The sequence below is a fragment of the Acartia tonsa genome, chromosome 4 (assembly GCF_053477335.1).
Source record: "Acartia tonsa isolate MP-2025a chromosome 4, ASM5347733v1, whole genome shotgun sequence".
Lineage (NCBI taxonomy): Eukaryota > Metazoa > Arthropoda > Copepoda > Calanoida > Acartiidae > Acartia > Acartia tonsa.
Window position 1 is genome coordinate 49,952,536 of NC_137263.1, and position 23,666 is coordinate 49,976,201.

A 23,666-nucleotide genomic window follows, 5' to 3' on the forward strand; every position below is an offset into this window, starting at 1 on the left:
TTTTTTTATATAATTCGGGCATGTACGTCCGTACACCCGTATTTGATAGATAATTTTTAGTTTAGGCAAATTAGAATTGTCCTATCGGTTGTAAACTTTGAATGATGAGTCCTAAACAGTTTAAGAAAGTGTAGCAACTCTATAATCATAACGGTTTAATTATTACTATTTGAAATTTTTATATGATATAATTATCCTATTGGTTTAATTTAAGGAATAATGATTCCTAGGATAACAAGGTACATTGTTATAAGTCAATAATCTCTATATTCAAGTTCCTAAAAATCTAAGTATGTCCTTAAAAAGAATCCTGTATTCAAGCAATGTTGCTTCAAATTACTTATGATTTTAAGACGTATAAATTGATTTCCTGCCTATAAGGTGTTAAAGTTCGTTAATATTACAGTCTAATTTTAGAGCTTCGCTTTTTGGGTGTTGTCTTCCTTTTTTGTAAAGTTTTTATGTAAATATTGAATGCTCAATGTACTCAATTTAATTTTAAGGGTTCAAAGAACACATGCACATAAATACAGGGATAACCCAATAGATGAAAAGTGAATAGCTTAGTTTATCTTTCATTTTTAAAAGCGAAGCTTTTCTATAATTAGGGTCGGTCCGTCCGTACGTCCGTCCGTAACGGATAGCTTTTTTGTTAATTTAGACATGTTAGAATTGTCCTATCGATTTCAAATTTTGCATGGTGATTCCTTTAGTAGTTAGGTACGATTTAGAAAGCGTAGCAACTCTATAATCACTACCAAAATGTCCGTGCGTCCATTCCCTTAAATTGATCACAATTAACAATAAGAACTAAGCTGGGATATAGGGATGAGAGTATGGACAGTTAATTCAATTTCAGAGTTATAACTCAATATCTTCAAAACGAGATTTATCTAGAAAAATTCCAACAATTTAACTTTAGCAATCTTTATTAAATTTGGATAATGAATTATAGATTATGATTAGAATTGTTAATTATAAAAGCATCAAAATGTTTGTTTTATCACACACATACTTAGAAGAAAAACAGCTTTTTGTATTTGTGTTGATTATGTTCAGTAAGATTCGTCTGCTTGGAGAATAATTTTTAGCGGCATTCTATAAGCTAGTCCCCAAAGTCTTTAAAATTATCCAAAATAAGACAAGTTGCATAGGTTCTAGTACCCAAAGTCTAAGACAGCCAGAAATAAATTTTTTAGATCCATTGTACAATCCCTGGAAATGCAAAGGTTAAAATAAAAGTTTTGAAATCGTTAGGTGATTGTGTAATTTTACGGTTTTTGAAAACAAAATGTTTTAGTGGTATAAACTATATTGACGGATTCGAAATTATTTGCTTGTCTTAAAATTATCTGAAAGGATTTGCAAATTTGTTTCTACAAAAAAAAAATGTCTCCAAAAATATGTTGCACACAATAATTAAAGCAAAACTTTTCTGTAATTAGGGTCGGTCCGTACGGCCGTATGTAACGGATAGCTTTTTCGGTAATTTAGGCATGTTAGAATTGTCCTATCGATTTCAAACTTTGCATGATGATTCCTGTAGTAGTTAGGTACGACTTAGAAAACGTAGCAACTCTGTAATCGTTACCAGAATGTCCGTACGTCCATTTTAAACATGTTGAATTTTTAACTTTTTTAACAACAATTTGTATGTGATATAATCATCCGATTGATCTGATTTTTTAAGTATTGATTCATATTACAATAAGGTACAATATTATAAGTAAAGCATTTCTATAATCAAGTCCTAAAGATGTCAGTATGTCCTTAAACAGATTCTGTATCATTTTGTCCAAACTTATATATCTATATTTTGTATATTCAGTTCTGACACTATACAAGTGTCAATTTTCGTTTGTCCTACCTTTTCAGAGCTTAGCTTTAATGGATGTTGTCACCCTTGGTTTTATAAAAAGCTGATTTACAAAATAAAACTTGAACATGAATTATATAAATTTGTTTTCATAATGAAGATGAGTAAACATGTTAAGAGTGATCACCAAATATATTAAGCATTATATACCTCCAGTGTCCATCCCGGCGGGGTGATCTACCCCCAATTCACCTAACTAAACCTAGGTTAAACCATGAAATCTTTTTATCTTATATGTTTTAATCTTATATGTTTTGTTATGGTGTTGGAGGTTTGTTGTGTGCTACATAGGCAATTTGAGGGATATCGCCGGAAATCCTCAAAGTTTACTATAAGATGTCTTGTATATTATAAGTATTATTGCGTTTTAAAAAAAGAACATTCTACTAAACTGTGATTACTCTATATTTGTATAATAAGATACCGCATCGCCAAGTGCGGAAGATAATTAAATCTTATCTTAGTTGTAAAAAGTACGTCTTACTGCAAAGCAATTTTTTTGTGATTGATAACTTATTTTTTTAGTGGATTTGTGATAATATTTACAAATGATATTGTTATTTTCAACATTATTCATTATTTTACAAGGTACTTGTTTCATAATTTTGATAGCCTTTACTAAACTTTTCTATAATTAATTATTCCCAGGACGAAAAGGCACTTTGTTGTAAGCAAAGAGTCTCAAGTCTAGTGTAAGTATGTCAGTTTTAAGCATCTTGTATTCAATTAAATTTTTATATATTTACTATATTCGAAGTGATATGGAAGGGCAGAAAAAAAAAGATTAAAACCATCCCGGAACCTAAAAGAAATTTCACTGTATTGGAGGACTATATCGGTTCAGCAGCTAAAAAAAATTTAGGGGGATTTTTTTTTTTGGGGGGGGGTGGTGGGGGTGTCTCACCTTACCAAGAAAATAGCTTAAAACCACCACAGGACCAGTAAATATATTACCTTAACCTTCAGACGGATGGACAGAAAGATATCAATCTTCTTTGTATTATAGATAATATAATTGTTCGTTTGTCCGTGTTAATTTTTGAGCTTCGCTTTTATTGCTATATTATCATCCTTTCTAGCTTATCGTGATTAGATTTGAAAAAAAGTTAAATAACTAATTATTAATTAATAAAGTACTCAAAGTGACAAGCTAACTAATTAGAGAACTTGTTTGAAATTATAAGTCAAATGTCCCCTCCCTCTAGAAAAAAAACTTATTAAGTCGATGCATTGGTCATTCAAATAACCAGTCCATCTGTCAATGATAGCAGCCCATTTTTCCCATAGCGTTACAGACTACGGACGAACAGACAGTCAGACGAACGGATATTGTGGGTTAAATCAGAGATGGAGGGGACATTGGGCTGTTTATTACACTAGTCCCAAAGTTGGCATTGGCTAAAAACTTTTATTGAATTTCCAAACATTTCAACCACTAATTGTAATGTACAGCAGGAGTAATTTTGTGTATCATCATTGTGGTGTTAAAAATTTTATTGACAATTGTCTTACCACTTTAGATCCCTGGGGTTAAATAGTGAGAGTAGCTTTGGCTTTGCCACTAAAAAATGCTTATTCGAATGTATCTAAACTAGCTGCTACGCTTCTTGAGGCCTCTAGTGGCACTTTACATGTTTTTATTTCTATTTTGAAAACTAATTTAACAAAAAATGTGTCTTTGTTAAGATCAGCTGTTTTTTATTTGTGTTTCTACGATAATGGCACCGCCCTGACAAAGAATTTTTTTATATTAGTTTTCTTTGGCGATTTCTCTAGGAAGGGTTGTGCTGGTGGTACCTTCCCCCAAAATAGTTATAAACCTTCCCAGAACCTTTGAGAAGCTACCCTGTAAAGGAGAACTATATCGGCCCGGCGGTTAGCGAGATCCTTCGGTACAAACAGACAGACATACAACCTGTTACTTTATTATACGGATTATGAAACGACTTTTAATTAAGTTGGCTCTGTGTACAACGAGAATGTTGGTTGGAAAGAATATATGAAAGAAAATATTGAAGAATTTCATGATGTTCCTTTGGTATGGGAATCTGAATCTAAGGTTGGTACTTTGTTCTCCAGGTGAAGCACACAGTATTCTTTATGTACCTTGTGGTGTTTTCTCTCCAAGCCTTTGTCAATAAGAGTACTACAGCTTGAGACCTTTCCCTTGGAGATTAAAAGAACAAACCGTCTTAAGTACTCGAAATCTTGTAAATAGACCCCATAATGTTTAGAGTTTGTGATGCGGCAAGAAAGACTTTTTATAGACACATTAACCAGATTTCTAATACAATCCTTGCCAATTTGGCATAAAAAAGAAAAACCTGTCAAACATAGTGAACTAGACAGAGCTGTCATGTGTCAGTGTTTAATGGATCTGTCTTTTTGATTCTTTTATCCCACATAATTTAATTTCATTAGTTTTTCCTGGCAAAGAAGGTTTTTTCCCCCAAAAGTTAGTTAAAAGATAATTAAAATTTGTAATTCAGGTTCCAAGCTGGTTGTCTGGAACCTATGTGAGAAATGGTCCGGCCCGGCTTAAGTTCGAATCTCCCAGGAATTTTATCGTTAGATTAAAAGATTTTTTTTCTTATAAGATTAAATTTATGGTCATGAAATGTCTCCAATTTTTTCGCAATTGAAAATATTTCTCTTCCTATTTAGAAGGGAGTAAGCCTGTATAATGTTTTTTTTTCCATTTATTTATTTATGTTGTTTTCTATTACAGATGCGATTGATAATTAAGATGAAGTTGTTAAAATTTTAAATATTTTGGTTGAGATATGTAGATTTATAACTTTTAAAAGTGTAGAATGGTAGCCTTAAACCCACCCTACGACTTTAATTTAGACAAACAAACAATCATCTTCAACATTTACATATAAAAAAATATTTACCTAATGATATAATATTAAATCCACACGACTCCTCAATACAATTCAGACTTGTTGCATAATCACAAACACCAAAAAAAATTTCAATTAATCAGTCAAACAATTATTTACAAAATTTTTAATAAAATTTCTCCTATTCATTCGAAACCGATTAATATCCGGTGGATTAGAACCGGTTCTCATCCATAAGAAAAAAACTATGTCAGTATCAAATTATATCCAGTTTTCTACGAAAATAAAAATGTACAATTAAAAGATATAAACCAGTTTTTTTTACGCCCGTGCCTTGTACATTTTATGTCCGCTGGAATCTGTTTATATCACGATGCGAGAAATAACTATTCTAATGATTGTTAATGTCCGTACAGACGTCACCTAAACAGCTGGCTGGATGGATTTGCCAAGCTCCACAGTTTCAAATTTGTGGGGGACCAAGTTTTCTTCTCTGGTAAAATGCTGGAATCTCCTAATTATTTAGGTAAGCTATCTAAAAAATTGTTGTCAAAAAAGTTAAAAATCAAGTGAACGTACAGACATTCTGGTAACGAATATAGTGTTGTCACGCTTTCTAACTCATACCTAACTGTTATAAGAATCAGCATGCAAAGTTTGAACTATAGGACTATTCTAACATGTCTAAATTAACGCAAAGAGCTAAACGTTACCTAATCGTTACGGACATAACGACCCTAATCATTGAAAACCTTCGCTTTTAAAAAGCTCTATGTAGGTTTATTAGGGTTGAGGGTTACTAGTACTGGTTTTGATCTAATAGTTGTTCATTTTTATATCCGCGGAAACCTGTTTATAATAACTTACTGTTAGAAATTTTATTATTTTTTTTCAGCAAGCGTTGCGGCTGGTGAATTGGTGCCACAGACGACTCTGAATAAATTTGCAGACCCAGAGGATGAATGGACTTTCATGGAAAAATTACAAATATCTTACAAGGTAAATTGGCAAGCTTTAGCAGAAAGGGAATAAAAGTATTTTATTTATTTTATCAGCCAGTCAAACCTTTTTGCATTATGATAGTTACGTCGATGTTATGAATCTTGTAATGAATTTTTGTACTTTTCTTTTCAGGAAGGGGGGGTTATAATTTTTTTTCGGAGGGTGGGGGGTACAAGTTATCCCATCCCCCAGCTAAATAGCTTTAAATCATCATTGATTAGAAGGTGTATTCTTTTGCTCAGGGGTTAGTTTGATCTTAAAGGACAGACAGATATACGACAAACAAATATAATTTTACTTGGTACTACAGATATCATTTCCTAGGCTGTCGAAAAAAATCCGTGAACTTTTTTCTTCCAGGCAGTTACTGGAACAGCTTTTGACAACAACAACCCAGCCCTGTGGAGGATGGGGGAGAAATCAGTTGAGAATGGAATCTACATGGCGGTCACAGACGCTCCTGTTCCGATCAGATTTAATATCACTGATCTGTCCACAATAGGTAGGCATTAATTTGTAGATTTGATACTCTATAATTACAGTTTATCCTTATATACGTCTATTAGACATAAAAATTAAAGATAAATTTTGTTATATTTGATTTTAGTTATTAGATAATAGTATTTGCAAAGCTACTCTATAAGCAATCCTTTCATATCTAGTCTTTGCTCTCCGTAATCTATCTACTTCGTTCTCTACCTCAATCTCTCTTCATCTCTCATCCTACCTCTCTCTATTTCTATCTACTTCACTATCACCTTTCTCTTCCTCTCCCTAAAAATATCTTTCTATCTCCTTCTCTCTATCTCTCTCTCTCTCTCCCTCTCTCTTTCTTAATGTATGAAAATCTTTTCTTCTTTTGGACGCAATCGTCCTTTTAGTATTTCTATAACAACCTTTGAATATTTTATCTGTGTTTGTTTAGGAATGATGGCCTACTGTGTATCCCTTCACCCTGTCTGTATTTAGGAATGGTGGGTCCTACTGCGTATCCCTTCACCCTGTCTGTATTTAGGAATGATGGGTCCCACTGCGAATACCTTCACCCTGTCTGTATTTAGGGAAGTTGGGTCCTAACATGTATCCCTTCACCCTGTCTGTATTTAGGAATGATGGGTCCTACTGCGTATCCCTTCACCCTGTCTGTATTTAGGAATGATGGGTCCTACTGCGTATCCCTTCCCCCTGTCTGTATTTAGGAATGATGGGTCCTACTGCGTATCCCTTCACCCTGTCTGTATTTAGGAATGATGGGTCGTAGCGCGTATCCCTTCCCCCTGTCTGTATTTAGGAATGATGGGTCCTACTGCGTATCCCTTCACCCTGTCTGTATTTAGGAATGATGGGTCCTACTGCGTATCCCTTCCCCCTGTCTGTATTTAGGAATGATGGGTCCTACTGCGTATCCCTTCACCCTGTCTGTATTTAGGTATGATGGGTCCTACTGCGTATCCCTTCACCCTGTCTGTATTTAGGAATGATGGGTCCTACTGCGTATCCCTTCACCCTGTCTGTATTTAGGAATGATGGGTCCTAGCGCGTATCCCTTCACCCTGTCTGTATTTAGGAATGATGGGTCCTAGCGCGTATCCCTTCACCCTGTCTGTATTTAGGAATGATGGGTCCTACTGCGTATCCCTTCCCCCTGTCTGTATTTAGGAATGATGGGTCCTACTGCGTATCCCTTCACCCTGTCTGTATTTAGGAATGATGGGTCCTACTGCGTATCCCTTCACCCTGTCTGTATTTAGGAATGATGGGTCCTAGCGCGTATCCCTTCACCCTGTCTGTATTTAGGAATGATGGGTCCTAGCGCGTATCCCTTCACCCTGTCTGTATTTAGGAATGATGGGTCCTACTGCGTATCCCTTCCCCCTGTCTGTATTTTGGAATGATGGGTCCTACTGCGTATCCCTTCACCCTGTCTGTATTTAGGAATGATGGGTCCTACTGCGTATCCCTTCACCCTGTCTGTATTTAGGAATGATGGGTCCTACTGCGTATCCCTTCACCCTGTCTGTATTTATGAATGATGGGTCCTAGCGCGTATCCCTTCACCCTGTCTGTATTTAGGAATGATGGGTCCTAGCGCGTATCCCTTCACCCTGTCTGGATGTGCCCACTATATGAGAGAACTGGATTCAGATAATTCATTGAGCTTCATGAGGAAAAAACTTTTTACAGGTGATCCAAATTCATTTTCTCAATAATTATCTAAAAGCCAGTATCATAAGAACAAGCATAAGTTAGGATAGGCCAGTATGCATTGTAATTGCCCAATGGTAAAATGTATACTATCATTGGTCATTTGAATTGTATGACGTCAATTTTTATAAGTTGCTATAAGCTGCTTCGAAAGTCGACATAGGAAAAGATAGAAAAATAGTAACCACTGTAAAACTATTTTAGTTTTTTTTTAAATCTTTAAAAGGACTCTCCACAGAAAAATCAACTTTGGATTTTTGAAAATCTAACCTGAAACTATTATTCTCTGTTCAATTTTAGGCATTTTTTGTTTTTGTGGCATCGCGATCGAAGCCCTTTGAAAATTTTGTCCGCCGCCTATTTGTACTGCCGCTATAACAATATATACTACACTTTCCTCCACTCAATATGTGTTCGCCGCTAAAGAACATTTGCTCCATTGCAACCGGCCGCTCTACGATTTATCCTCTTCCTTGACTGGACAATCCTGCCGCCTCCATTTTGTGTTCGCCTCCGCCAAATATAACCATCTTTTGCCGCAGTTGCCGCATTCAACGCCCTTCTCCGCCGCTACTCCGCTATACATTGCGTACGTAGCTATACACAACACCCCCAGCCTCCATTTAATTTCTGAACAAGGGAGAGGGGAGCATGTATTAAAAAGCGACGTACAGCGGAGTAGCGGCGGAGAAGGGCGATGAATGCGGCAACGGCGGCAAAAATAGAAGCTAAAAAATTACTAAAGCAGCACAAATTAAATGGCGGGAGGATTCACTAAAAGGAGGTAAAAAATTTCAAAGGGCTTCGATCGCGATGCCACAAAAACAAAAAATGCCTAAAATTGAACAGAGAATAATAATTTCAGGTTAGATTTTCAAAAATCTAAAGTTGATTTTTCTGTGGAGAGTCCTTTTAACTACAAATTAAATAATAATTAATAAGATAAGAATTATTTTTTGTTTAGAACAAATATTTACAATATACAATTTTTTTGTTTATCTTTCTATGTTATTCAACTTTTGCACATTATATAATTATATTTGTATTATTTTCATAGGAATTTCAGTTTTTTTGCTACTTTTTGCTCAAATACAAAAATAATATAAACAAAGATGACAACATCCACAAAAGCAATGCTCTGAAACCTTAGGTCAAACGAACATTAACACTCTTAGAGTGTCTTAAAACTGATTAAGCAGAATATAAACGTAAAAAAAATTGTAAGTTAATTTGTTGCAAAACTACTAAAGTATAGGATACTGTTTAAGAGTATCTGCTAATTATACGTATACAATTTAGGTAAACCATATGTGGAAGTTCAAAGATATCCACCTCATAAGACATTCCAGGTAAAAAAAAGGAAATCAATCTCTAGAAAATAAAAAAAGATATATAAAACCTAAATATCATTTTCTTCAACTATATTTCTTTTGTTATAGGAGAATTTAAAGCTTAACTATTTTTTGGGGGGAATTTTGGATTAGACGATAAACCCATAACACACCCCAATAATGATGAACAAACTACAATATTTGTATATAAAATCATTGGTGAAAAAGTTGGGACACCGAAGGCTTAAGCAACTTAATTAAGAAGTGATAAAAATCCTCAAAGTTTTTTAGCTAACAAATGAGATATCGAATTAAATTTTTTTTGACGACCTGTAATATTTTTAATCGAATGTCCCTTTCTTTATTTGGATTGAGCCAATGTAAGTTTATCATAAATTAACGGCTTTACTTAGGTCAAACTGCTCTCAAATCTTTAATAACATATATAAAACTAGATTAGATTAGATTTATTATTCTTGGGTGTACATACATAAGAAAAAAACAATAATAAATGAATAAATTAAATTATCGGTTACGCCACTACCAACTAGGGTTTCTGTAATCGGAAGGGTAAGGCAAGAGTAGGTAAGTAGACTAAAACCTTTCTAAGAAACAAACCTAGACATTAGATTTACCCTAAACCAACTATATGAAGATTCCCTAAAATGGATAACTCAATTGGATCAATAGCTGTGGAAATCTAAAGCTAAACACAAAAACATCTTTATACTTTATAAAATAGGATAATTATATTTAATTGCACTAAATATTAAAATATCTAACTTTTTTTTTACCTTCCATCTAGGCCTACACCTTTTAAAGGAAGCCTGCAAGAAATACCACGCTTTAACTGCTGAAAGACTGCCACAAGTAGACCAAATACCCCAAATTTGAAGCCTTCAGCTTCTATAACAAAAAAGTTCTAGGCATTTTAAAATGACATTTTATGTACAATGAAAATTTTGAAAGAATGGTATTTCTTGCAGGCGTCCTTTAAACTCTCCTTACATTGTTGTATATTTTCGAAAAACAGAGTGATTAAAAGTCTTATATTTCTATTTACTCTACATGAGTGGTCAAATTACAAAGCCTTAAGGCTCAAGTCCCCATATATCATCCTTAATTTTGACTAAAGATATTACATATTTGTGTTGATTTCAATGAGATTATTTTTTTAGGATCCTGATGTTATTTCCACCTTTATTCCCCAGAAATATTCGAATGTTCATAGTTTCTCAATCACGGAAGAATTTGCAATTTTCTTCTTCTATCCTGTTATTATTAATCCTAAGGTAAACTACTTTTTAGTACCGAAGCTACTCTATAATTAAATTATTCGCCAGTCCGTCCGTAAAGCTAGGAGGGAAAAGTGATTTTCTCGGCTGCCATTGAAAATAGACGGCTGAAATTTTTAGGAAAGAATCCCTGTATCAATGAGCATAAATTGTATAATTTACTTCGTCCGTTAGTCTGTCGGTTATGCATAAAAAACATTGAAAATATTTTTTTTATTAATATTTTAGAAAGGTTTCGTGATTTCTAAGAATTATAGCACATTTATCAACTGAACATCTTCTCTATATTTTATTTTGTTTGTTTGTCCTTCCATAAATCTTTAGTGCTTCGTTACTTAAAATTGTTGTCATCCTTGTGTAGTGACATTTTCTCCTTAATAATAGAACTCGCGGTAGTAGCGTAATTAGCAATGTGTCGGCCTGCTGTCGTATTAGCCACACTGCGTCATACTAGAGACGTTGACTTACACTTGACACTAATTGTAAGAATAAGAAAAATGTCTTGGGTCATAAACAGGTGCAAACCATGCGCAGTAAGGACTTCCAGACAAAGTTCATGAAATTAAATGGTTGTTTTATGGCATTACTTTACTCTAATGTTTCTATGCAGTTACGCGCGACCGAGTTTGAATCTCGACTTAACACCTGCGTCATAACAAAAGACATTAAAAAAATTCTACTGCCGCTATGTCAGATGCACTACACTTATAGAAAGAATATGAGAAATACCTTGGGACATAACAATATCCTAAAAAAGGCTTTATTTTATATCCTGCATTTAAAGTAAAAAATTACATTATAAATAAAACTTTTTACACAGTCAAATATTGAAATAAAATTATGTTTAGAAATATTATTCTGGCAACTTCCACGTGTTTGAGCTGATAGAATGGGTGGACGGTCATGATACAGAAATATTTGTTGTGGATCTGAAGACTGGCGGAGTTTCAAACTTTACCACACATCCATTCTACTCTGTACACCATGCTAATGCGTACAGGAATACAGAGGTCAGTATTCTACTCTGTACACCATGCTAATGCGTACAGGAATTCTGAGGTCAGTTTTCTACTCTGTACACCATGCTAATGCGTACAGGAATTCTGAGGTCAGTTTTCTACTCTGTACACCATGCTAATGCGTACAGGAATTCTGAGGTCAGTTTTCTACTCTGTACACCATGCTAATGCGTACAGGAATTCTGAGGTTAGTATTCTACTCTTTACACCATGCTAATGCGTACAGGAATTCTGAGGTCAGTTTTCTACTCTGTACACCATGCTAATGCGTACAGGAATCTTGAGGTCAGTATTCTACTCTGTACACCATGCTAATGCGTACAATAATACATTGTTTTGTCCATCCGTCTGTTATTTGGAGTGCTAGATCGATTCCTACATTTTCATATTTTACTGATTTTCTCAACTCCTTTTTAAGATGATGAGCTGAAATTTTCAGGGATTGAATAAATTTACATTCAACCTATTTTCCTTAAGTTTTATTACGATTTTTCTATTAATAGGGGTGCTAGATCAATTCCTAGATTTTTAGGTTTTCTATTGTTTTCTCAATTCCTATTCAGAATTTGCGGCTGAAATTATTTGCGATTGAATATGCTCATATTCTACATTTTTTATCAAGTTTCATTAAACTGTTTTTAACCTATTTTCAAAACGTATATAAAAAATATACTATGACACCAGTAGATTGAGACTGCAGAGCCTAAATTTGAATTAAGTCCCCAATAAACTTTTTTGGGGGGATTTAAATATTAATTTTTACTGTTGCCGTGATCATTTTGATCCGAGCAAAAGGTCTTTTTTTTATTTGGGTAAAATTCGTAGCTTTTAGAGTGTTTTGCTTCATAAATATTGTATTCTGGTATAGAGTAAAATTAGGCCTTATGATTTTACTATAAAAATTCACTAAAAAGTTAATTCTTTATAATATATCAACGAATTAACATTAACATGTTTGTGTTCTCTCACTTATTTTAAAAACATAAAAAATGGCTGTAAAGGGTTAAATGACAACAAATGTTTATGCAATACAACAAATTTATTTTTGTCACATATACAAATGTGTTATAAAATAAGATTACTCAAACTTATCTATTAAAATAATTTTAAAAAGTATGTATCTTTTATGTGTACGGTTTTCATTCTTTTCATTTTAATTAAATAAAAAATATTTAACTACATTGGAAATAAGTCACTTTGTGAAAACACTCTTTTTTTGAATTGTAAAGAATTATATAAAACAAAACTTCTTATTGGTTAGATTTCAGAATTATTTGTTTTATTGTAAATGTTAGATTTTTCAATGAAATTAATTGTTTTGGAAAAAGAAATTATTTCCAATGAACAGAGTAATGTTTTTTTATTGTATCAATATAAAGTGAATTATATAAAAATGTTCTGTAAGCCACAATATTACCCGAAGTAAAAAAAAAGCTTTTGCTTCGGTCAAAATGATTACAGCAACACTAAAAATTAATTTTTAAATACCCCAAAAAAAGTTTACTGTGGACTTAATTCAAATTTAGGCTCTGCAGTCTGATTCTATAGGTGTCCTAGTATATTTTTGACCCCCCATTCAAAAATAGGTTAAAAACAGTTTAAGATTTGTCTATAAATTGCGGTGCTAGATCGATTCCTAGATTTTTTTAATTTTTATGATTTTTAAGGTTGCGTGATTTTAAAGATTTTCTGATTTCTATATTTTATCAACATTAATGTTTATTGTATGACACTGCTTTTTAGTAATTTTTCCTGATATTTACTAATAATTTTTGAGCTTCGCTACTTATGGATGTTGTCATCCTTGTTTTTAATTTGAATCCCAAAATAAAGCTTGAACGTCTTTGATTTTTTTATCCTTATATAAAAGTATCATGATAACTATTTATCTATTTGTCTCAAAGAATCTCTCTAACTGCTAGACAGATATGGTTTTTCTTTACATTAAAGCTTTTTATATGTCCTGGCAATGTTTATAACTATTTTGGGAAGGGTGCCTCCACCATATAAAAATTGCTCCTGAACAAAAAATAACCCTCTGAAAATTTTGAAAAACAATCATCTTAAGTATAGTTAGGACTCTCCACCCCCCCCCCCCCCCCTCCCCTCCCTATCCCCAAGTGCCCCTAGAGACTTTAAGGGTACGTAGCCGATAGTCCCTATATGGAAATAATGAGATGTATGTATATCTGTCTGTAACAAAGGAACTCGCTATCCACTGAACAGATATAGTCCTTGGTTTTTTGTTGTTGTAAAACTTAAATTTAAAAATGGAGGGGATCAAATTCTAGTGGTGTTTTAAACGTTGTAAATTGAAGATTTTATTTTGATAATTAATATTTTACAACAATATCTGCTATAAACTGTGAGTAAGTTTGATAAAATTACGTTTTTTTTGCAAGCTTTTTGGAAAATACTTCATTATTTTTATAATTCTGACAAAATAGAATTTCTGTTTAAGTAAATAACATAGCCACAAAAAGGTTTAAGTGGTTGTTGAAATATTTTATTACCATTCTTGATAATTAAATAGTCGTTAACTATGTTTAATTTGCATTTTTAAAAAAGACAAGTAAAATATCCTACTTTAATGTTACTTTTATGAAGTTATCTTAAACCTTTTCCAAAAGTTTATTTTATAAAACTATTTTATTTTCCATTGATTTTATTGATTATATAGGTTCAAAATATTAAAAGTATTTTTTAAAGGCTATAGATTAATTCTTATTAATTCTGATTTTTAATTTTTTTAAATTTTTTTCAAATCTGAAAGAATATGCATGTCTTTTCAAAGAATAGATTAAATAAAAAACGAAATTAAACATATTCAGGCTATCAAAAAGCAAAAAATATTCTTTTTTACCATTAAATCGCAAATATTTAAAATCATTAGATTTTAAGCTTATTTTGCATGGAAACACATTTTTTCAGTTATTTCTTCTCAACAATGGATCTTACATGATTATTACTGAAAACTTTTATGAAAATGTTATTAACAAAAACTTCAAATAAAGGAAATAATTGCCGTTTGCGAAAATGTGTGCAAAAAGTTGCCAATATCTCGTTAGAAGGGAATAGATTTCAATTCTTACTGCTTACGACTCAGTGGACTATAAACTATTAGAAAAGTATCACTTTAAGGTGAAATTTTGAGGGTCAACTTTTTTTCTTCAGTATTCTACTCTGTACACCATGCTAATGCGTACAGGAATACAGAGGTCAGTATTCTACTCTGTACACCATACTAATGCATACAGGAATACAGAGGTCAGTATTCTACTCTGTACACCATGCTAATGCATACAGGAATTCAGAGGTCAGTATTCTACTCTGTACACCATGCTAATGCGTACAGGAATACAGAGGTCAGTATTCTACTCTGTACACCATGCTAATGCGTACAGGAATTCTGAGGTCAGTATTCTACTCTGTACACCATGCTAATGCGTACAGGAATACAGAGGTCAGTATTCTACTCTGTACATCATGCTAATGCGTACAGGAATACATAGTTCAATATTTTACTTTGTACACCTTTTTAATGCGTACATGAATTCAGAGGTCTGTATTTCACAAGGATCTGTAAGGTACAATTTCAAAAGGTATTATAATAAAATAAGGAAGACAAAAGAACATTAACATATGTGACCAAAAGTTTCAACCAATAATTGTAATCTACAGAAGGGGCCAATTTGGGTATCAATATTTGGGATTTACAACAATTTATCGGTCTTTGTCTTTTCCCTTTAGATACCTAGATTGAAGTAATAAAAGTTGAAACAAAATTTGATGTTAATTTGTAAAATTTCTTGATCTCCAATATTTTTAATATAGATGTACTTTTGAAATGTGAAAGATATGGAACCGAGACAATATTTGTTAAGGCTGCCTTTATCTCTCGCGAATATTATTTTTAATCTTTAAACAAATTAATATTGAGAGGGGCACTAACCTTTACGAGTCAACCAGTGACATTAGCGTAAATTATAATGCAGGGAATGCCTTGGCCCAGACGAAACTCATTATCATGTACAGTTTCGACAAATGTCGTGCAATCAATGGGTTGGTTGCCTGTTGGGTGTTATTAGTTATTATAAGGACAAGATTAAACATATTTTTTCGTTGTTGAAGTTTCGTGATTTTTAAATATAAATTGTGTCTACTCCCGCGCAAGCCCCCTAAAATTATCTATAATACAAAGTAGCTTGATGTCTGTCCGTCTGTTCGTCTGTCTGTCCCTTAAGAACTCGGTAACCACTGAACCAATCGGATTCTACTCTTCAGGGTATATACCTACTGGTCCTGTGGTGGTTTTAGGCTATTTTCTTGGGGGGTGGGACACAATTACCTCTTTGGGCAAAGCCTCTAGAAGCTAGGGGCGAAGCCGCTAGTATAATAGATAGCGTTTTCTATAAAATTAGATAAATATCCGTCTGCATTTTTAAAAGCGAAGCTTTTCTATGATTAGGGTCGGTATGTACGTCCGTCTGTGACGGTTAGCTCTTTTCGTTAATTTGGACAGGATAGAATTGTTCTTTTTTTGACAAAAATTTTTCATGTGATATAATTATCATATTCATCTAACTTTTGCAATACTGATTCCGAGGACAACAATGTACAATGTTATAGGCGAAGCATCTATATAATCAATTCCTAAAAATGTAAGTTTGTCCTTAAACAGTATCCGAAATTTGTTTGCAACAAATTTACCTACAGTTTTGTTTTTATACTTAAACATGCTTATTCATTTCGTTTGTTAATGTTCGTTTGTCCTTCCTTTTCATTTTAGAGCATCGCTTTTGTGGATGGTGTCATCCTTGTAATATTATTTTTCCTTGAATTAATTTCTTATCTTTTAAGATAAAATTGTTGTTGCTAGGAAACTTATACACGAATAATATTTTTAAAATATAGAAGCAATATTCTAGTAGCGAGTCTACTCTTTGAATTACTGGACCCGTAGTTGGGGCTACAGCACTAACACATCCAGCAAATTTACAGTGTATGTATTGTAGGCAGAATATTTTCTTCATTTTACGCATATCATAAATACATCCAACACTGGCAAAAATAAATCCAATATTCTCATACATATCCATTTACTTCTTTATGTTTGGCTAATTTCTGAAAAATTGTGGTTGAGAGTAATTTTTTTAAAAGCGAAGCTTTTCTATAATTAGGGTCGGCCCGTCCTATCGATTTTAAAGTTTGCATGGTGATTCCTTTAGTAGAAAGCGATTTAGAAAGCGTAGCAACTCTATAATCATTACCAAAATGTCCGTACGTCCATTTTAAACATGTTGATTTTTTTTACTTTTTTAACAACAAATTTTTATGTGATCTAATCATCGAATTGATTTGATTTTTGGTATATTGATTCCTGGGACAACAAAGTATAATGTAATAAGCGAAGCAACTCTATAATTAAGTCCTAAAAATGTAAGTATGTCCATAAAATTTTCCTGTATCAAGCAGTTTTTCAACAAATTTACTTACAATTTTGCTTTGACTCTTTTAAATTTATATTATGATAATTAAGTTCTAACACTATACAAGTGTTAATGTCCGTTTGTCCTACCGTTTCAGTGCTTCGCTTTTATGGATGTTGTCATCCTTGTTTATTTAATAATCTTATAATTTTAGGATGAAATTGTTGTTGATATATGCCCAACTCCTTATGAAAATATGAGAGAATATTTGCTTTTAGGTATTTGTAGAAGTGAAGCTTCTCTATAATTGGTGATTTTTCTGTACGTCCTTTTATTTTTCCGTTTTATCATATTCATTCTTTTGCTTTAGTTCTTAATAACAAAAGAATAGGATCATGTCATGGAAAGGTAACGAAGTAGTGGGTTTCGTCGTATTTTCACAGTAGCTTTCCTCCTGTTTCTAGTCCTTGCGGTGGGGGAGGGGGCCCGGGGGGGGATATCCCTGTGTGGTAATCATTAACATTAACCTAACCTAGTTTTCTTTCCATGATCCTAAGACTTTAGTCAAAATATCATGTCGTGGGTGATATAGTCGACATAAATTATACCATACAATGTAACCTAAAAATTAGAATGTCGATTTTATTTCAGTCATTACCACTTTTTATGAACGTCACATACTCGAATAAACGATCGAATTTGCATGTTGACACAATGCTAACATCATTAAGAACAACTTTTTACATCTGAAGTATCTCAACTTAAGCAACTTTTTTCCTAAATAAATGTCTGATTATTTTCAGAGAAGCATCTTATAGTGCCTTTAAAAATGACGTCATACAATACAAATGACCAATGATAGGCCAGTATGCATTGTAATTGAACAATGGTAAAATGTATACGGGATTATAATTGGTCACTTATATTGAATAACGTCATTTTTTATAAGCTTTACCTTAAGCAGCTTAACTCCTGACTAAATGACTGAATAATTTGCAGACAACCTGATGAACCCGCCGCAAGAGAGTACCTGGACCTCAACCAACAAGGACTCGGAGTTCATGAGGTTCAGCATCAACCTGTCCGAGGGCAGTGTCCAGCACCAGGTCTTCCCCAACCCCACGGCCTCGCGGTGGGTCAACCAGTTTGACTTCCCCGTCATCAATGAAAAATACCGGGGTAGAAAGTATTGTATTGTGTATGGTGTCACTGCTTTTGATTATTCCAGGTAAATACAATTACAGCAATTGTTTAAGCTCATTTGGTGAAACCCCGCGTAATAACTAAAAGCTAAAAATAGTCCTACAGTTGCTTTATTAAGTGCGCGACAATAATAGTTATAGTAGAGGGGAATGCCTTGGCTCAAACAGGCGCAACTCATTACCAGAAGGGTGAAGATATTCTCCCAAAAATGGTTAAAAACCATCCCGGGATCTATAAGAAGCTTCGTTGTAAATAAGAGCCATTTAGGTTCAATGGTTATCAAGTTCTTTCAATATAAACAGACAGATAGACACACACCCTGCTTTTTAATTGGAATTTATAGTTTATTTTTTATTTTTAGGACAGCATTGGTAAAGAAGAATCTTTGTGATTCCAGCCAAGATAAAGTTTGGTACCAAGAAAATCATTATGCCTCAGAAATGTGGTTCCTAGAGGCTCCAGGTAGAATTTATATTTTTGGCATTATTGGTACGTGGAGTACTCAATACATAATTTTTTCCTATTAACTTATCATAAACTAGTGGCTACACCCTTGCAAATCACGCAACCTTGATAGAAAAATAATCACGCAACCTATAAACAATTTTCCTTTTTTGCAACCTTAAGAATATTTTGTGCTAAAATCTTAATGAAAATTATACATAAAGACGCTTTCTTTTTATCGTTAAATTGAAATAACAATAATTATTTGACCCGACCAATAATCCATAAAGCATATATATTCCTACATATATTTTAGAAATCAATAAACAGGTTTATTGCATTTTTGCAAGCTATTCTTCTTTTTAGACAGTAAATCTGAGGACGAAGGAGTATTGTTGAGTTTAATGTATGATGGAGAGGCAGCTAAGTCCTATCTCATACTACTTGATGCACAAACTTTCAACACTATTGCCAGGTTAGATATTTTTAGATAAAATATAAAATTAAATGGACATAAGACAAAACTCTAAAGTATGTTTAATGCAGCTTATAACAAACAACGAAATTAATTCGGAAAAAAATCAAGAAACATATTTTTAGCTGCTGTTGGGGGGCAACACTTGTTTGATTTATTTCGCTTGTTGCCTATATCTTGTTTCTGGGTTTAATGGATCGAATAAAGATGGAGGACTAGAGAGATATATAGAGAAAAGATAGAAAGAGAGACAAATAGAGAAATAGATAGAAAGAGAAAGAGAGATACAAAAATAGATAGATAGTTAAAGAAAAAGATAGATGGATGGACATATAGAGATAGATATTTAGAAGGAAAGAAAAAAAAAGAAAAATAGCCCAGGATAGAGATATAGATAGAGAGATATAGAAAGATAAAGAGAAAGAAAGAAAGAGGGAAAGAGAGAGTGAATAGCTCTTAAACTTTACCGAATCTTCTTTTTGTTAAGATCATACCTACCCTACCACATCCCTTGGTCCGCCCATGGTATGTACTTCCCAGAGGCAGATTTTACCAATATTCTACAGATGGACAAGTCTAGTAACGATGGTAAACCAACAGAATCAAAGAAAAATATGAAGGGAGAATTGTAAATTTTTGTATTATATATAGTTTGTAAATACGTTTAGAATAGGTATTTATCGCATCGTATTTTAGACAGGTTTCCGTGGATATTAAAATAAAAATCATAAGTTTAATACCAGTTTTGTTCGCACGGGACTTCGGAAACTTGCTTGGCTAACAAAACTGGTTTTTATTGTAATTTTTCATTAATTATTCGCGGAATGCTGTCTATAATACGATGCGATCAATAACTATTATCCATTTTCTAATAATATTCTTTGATTATCCTAACATTAACACTGTTACCTTCTCTCTAAGATATTGCATAAAAATAAAATATGTTCTATAGTAGTTTTATTGTCCACTTATTTATATTTATAGTAGCGGCTTTGTTAGAGGTCACTTCAGCCCTCCATTTATAATATTTGTTAAAGAAGAAAAAAAAATATATTAATTATTGAGGAAGTGCTCTTTCATACAATTAAATCTTATCAAGGCCAGAAAGAAGTAATACAGTAAAGGAGATCTATGTAGTCTTAACAGTTAGCGAGATCTTTCGGTACAGATATACCAAAAACACAATTTAATGATACAAATAAAGAACAATGTATAGCACTGCTCTGCTCATGCTTCTAATAATAACTAACAAAAAATACAATAAATAATACTAGCGGCCACCTGAAGAGGGGGGTAATCTAACCCTCAATTTTAATTTTAGTTTCAAAGGAACAGTTAAAAAAATTGGGTTTAGTGATTTTTTTTTCTAAGGGCAATTCTCTTGGTAGGGTGGTGTTACCTCCCAAAAATTATTTTAAACCTTCTCAGGACCTATGAGAGGCAACACTTTAAAGGAGAAGAGGTTCAACGGCCAGTGAGAACCTTCGGTACACACAGACAGACTGACACACAAGAGGACTGACCGATCGGCATCCTGTTACTTTTATAAAAGGATGTATATAATATAGCCCTGTTTTGCATCTATTAGCCAGATAATAAGAAAAGGAAAACATGTTGAAAAATTTGCAAACTTAAACAATTAATCTGTCAAACTTTTCTAGGTTAACAAATTGTAGCAAGAAAATCTACCCACTTTTTCTCCAGACAAAGTTGAGGCTATCTTTTTCAGCAGTGTAGTTACTCTATAACTCACTTTATACGTCTGTGCGACGGTTGATGATTATATTAACATTTAGTTCTACTTTATATTAATTTTTTTCCAGTATGGCTTAGAAGCCGGTTAATATCCCCTTATTTAGGACTGATTCTCAGCAACACTGAAAAATCATGTATAGCAACGTATTACAGATAATTTTTTACGAATATTGAAATAAAAATCTTAAAATTGATACCAGTTTTGATAGACCCTTCGGCCCCTTGTGGCTAACAAAACTGGTTTTAACCTTTTAATTTTAATATCCGCTGAAAGCTGTTTATAAGGCGATGCGAATGTCATAATGTGCTTAAACGTGGAGCTTGAAAGCCCTAGTGGCTATACAAAAGTGTCTCAACCTACTCCATGACTACTTAGGTCCAAAACCTAAGAAACTATGGCTAATCAATCAATCAATCAATAAAAAAAGCTTCGCTTTTAAAAATGTTGCTATTTAAATTATTTTGGGAATTTATTTGATTTAAATAATCGAACCTATGATACAACACATCTTATTTTACGTTTTGATAAAATTTGTACTATTTGCAAAATAAAAGTTTTATCAAAGAAAAAGAAAAGAAAATATTTAAGAACTGCACTTCAAAACTATTACTATTTTTCTTTATTTCTTTCTGCTTTCTTTTCTTTCTATCTTTCTCTTTTCTTTCTTTCTTTCTTTCTCCTTTTCCCTTTCTCTCTTTTTCTTTCTGTCCGCCGTGTTAATAAAACAGGTAATACGATGCTATTCGTGGTGTGCTTGCCATGTCAGGGATCTAAAGGGATAAGACAATGGCCTATAAATTGATGGTCATTCCCCAAAAATGTACATTACTACTTCTGTAGATTACGATTATTGGTTGAAACTTGTGGACACCCAACTTAATGAACCAACCAATCAAAATTCAGTCAAAGTCCCCAAAGTTGCTGACCCAACGAAAAAGATAACATTATTACAAAACTTTGGGGACTTGTGTAACCCAATGTCCTCTCCCTCCAGGTAATATGATGCTATTCGTGGTGTGCCTGCCAAGTGCCAGCCTAGACCTGTTGATACCCAGGTTACGTACGGACAGTGACAAACACTTTAAAAAAAACATTAAGATAATAATAACACGATTTTGGTTTAGTAGGGGGTATTAAATCAGTTCATAAAATAAATATAGTACCTATATTAAGATCCCTAAATCAGTAAATAAGAACACAGTTTAGACATAACATTAGTTAAGCCGTGTACACATTTGGGTAAGAAAGGACAGTTACTATACTGTGCCTTTAAAAATGACGTTATACAAAACAAATGACCAATGATAGGCCACAAACAGACTAAATTACCAATGGCAGGACAATATACATTTTAATCGACCAGTATGACGTACATTTTTATAGGCACTATAAAAAGCTTCAAGGCTAGCCTTTAAGCAAATTATATTCAGAATGTTTATCCCTGCATGATCGTATTGGTAACATGATTCTGGCGTCACATTATGTTTTTAAAGTATGGGGAATTTTAACCAGAGACTTCGGGGGTCTAATTTCACCTTTAAATACCCGTAAATAAATAAAAAGACAGTTAGGAAAATTTAGAATATTATAATTTGTGTGAAACGGGGCTCTTTTTATAGTGCCTATAGTGGACTATTCTAACATGACGTCATTAAGGATACTTTGGCCAAAAGTTTTGAAATCTATCCCCCTTTTTATAGGCACTTAAGAGAGCTTAGAATGGGTTACTTACTATTAACCGATTATATACGGGAACAAATCAAAATAAAAAAAAATTTCATACCTACCCCTTTATTTTAGATATACGCCAATAAAGTCATAATTTAGCTAGAGTAAGTTCTAGTACACTTTATATGACAATTAAAAAAAATGTCATACTCTTTTTACAAAGGAAAAATATGAAAAAAATCAAACAATATCTTTCTACAGTTTCTAAAAATGATATCTAAATATTAAATATATTTGTTTCATTTTAAACAAGGACTATTCTATTATCACATGGTACAGACAGACAAACCAACAGGCAAAACCTAGCTGATATTCTAAATAGAATGGCCAAATACTAAAATTGAAAGTAGGTTGGATCAACTTCCCATCTCCCCGCAAGTGCCACTAGAGGCCGCTAGTGGCTTACCCGCTAGTAATGTATTTACGAAGATTGAGAATGAAAACATATTACATATTACTGTGATTGTTATTAAAGGGCGAATATAGGTTCGATATGATATGAGCTTATATCAAAGGTGCCATTACATACTTTTAGAATATCTATGCCAAATTTAAAAATTCAAAAAAATCCTTAAGTAGATTTTGCAATTTTCTGTTTCAATTGAACATATAATAAATGAGATTGCCGACAAAATCGTTTATTTTAGCCCTTTACAAGACTTTATTTTGACTATTTTGCTTAAGTTTGATTGACTATTACATTGGCACGCACCTTAAAAGATAATTTAAATGTTTATTATTTTAGATTATATACTAGTTTATTTAATTGTTTAAAAAGCATAAAAATAATTTGCGTAGAAGGGCGTCAGGAGTATTGACAGGGTAAATAATACGTCTTAAAGTTTATTTTCTGTACAGAGATCTTTGATTAATTCATGATGATATAAACAACCCTTGTGTACGCATTTTCAACACACACACACACGGCCACAAAAAAACAGGGATTTGAAATCATTCTTCCTCCAAGAAAATTTATCGATTATTTTTTTTTTACTTTTTACATTATTTGATGTTTTTTTTAACTTTTAAATAATTTATTTTATGAAGGTAGAAGGAG

At 32.9% G+C, this 23,666-nt stretch overlaps 1 protein-coding gene across 1 annotated transcript; it reads left to right on the forward strand.

The window, feature by feature from the left end:
• The first annotated feature begins 2,323 nt into the window (after positions 1 to 2,323).
• On the forward strand, positions 2,324 to 20,079 carry LOC145317620 (carotenoid-cleaving dioxygenase, mitochondrial-like). Its single transcript, XM_080158769.1, has 15 exons — positions 2,324 to 2,464; positions 3,835 to 3,935; positions 4,366 to 4,430; positions 5,136 to 5,248; positions 5,618 to 5,721; positions 6,085 to 6,226; positions 7,798 to 7,908; positions 9,229 to 9,278; positions 10,439 to 10,552; positions 11,404 to 11,565; positions 17,218 to 17,281; positions 18,003 to 18,231; positions 18,568 to 18,668; positions 19,017 to 19,125; positions 19,613 to 20,079. The coding sequence occupies exons 1-15, from the start codon at positions 2,425 to 2,427 to the stop codon at positions 19,755 to 19,757; spliced, it is 1,650 nt and encodes a 549-aa protein (XP_080014895.1). The 5' UTR covers positions 2,324 to 2,424; the 3' UTR covers positions 19,758 to 20,079.
• The last annotated feature ends 3,587 nt before the right edge of the window (positions 20,080 to 23,666 follow it).

Excerpts from the sequence above, each read along its gene's own strand:
- LOC145317620 (XM_080158769.1), top strand. The coding sequence starts at position 2,425 with ATGATATTGTTATTTTCAACATTATTCATTATTTTACAAG. Across the intron at positions 9,279-10,438 it reads CACCTCATAAGACATTCCAG|GATCCTGATGTTATTTCCAC; the intron begins GTAAAAAAAAGG and ends TTATTTTTTTAG. Across the intron at positions 17,282-18,002 it reads GAGAGAATATTTGCTTTTAG|ACAACCTGATGAACCCGCCG; the intron begins GTATTTGTAGAA and ends AATAATTTGCAG.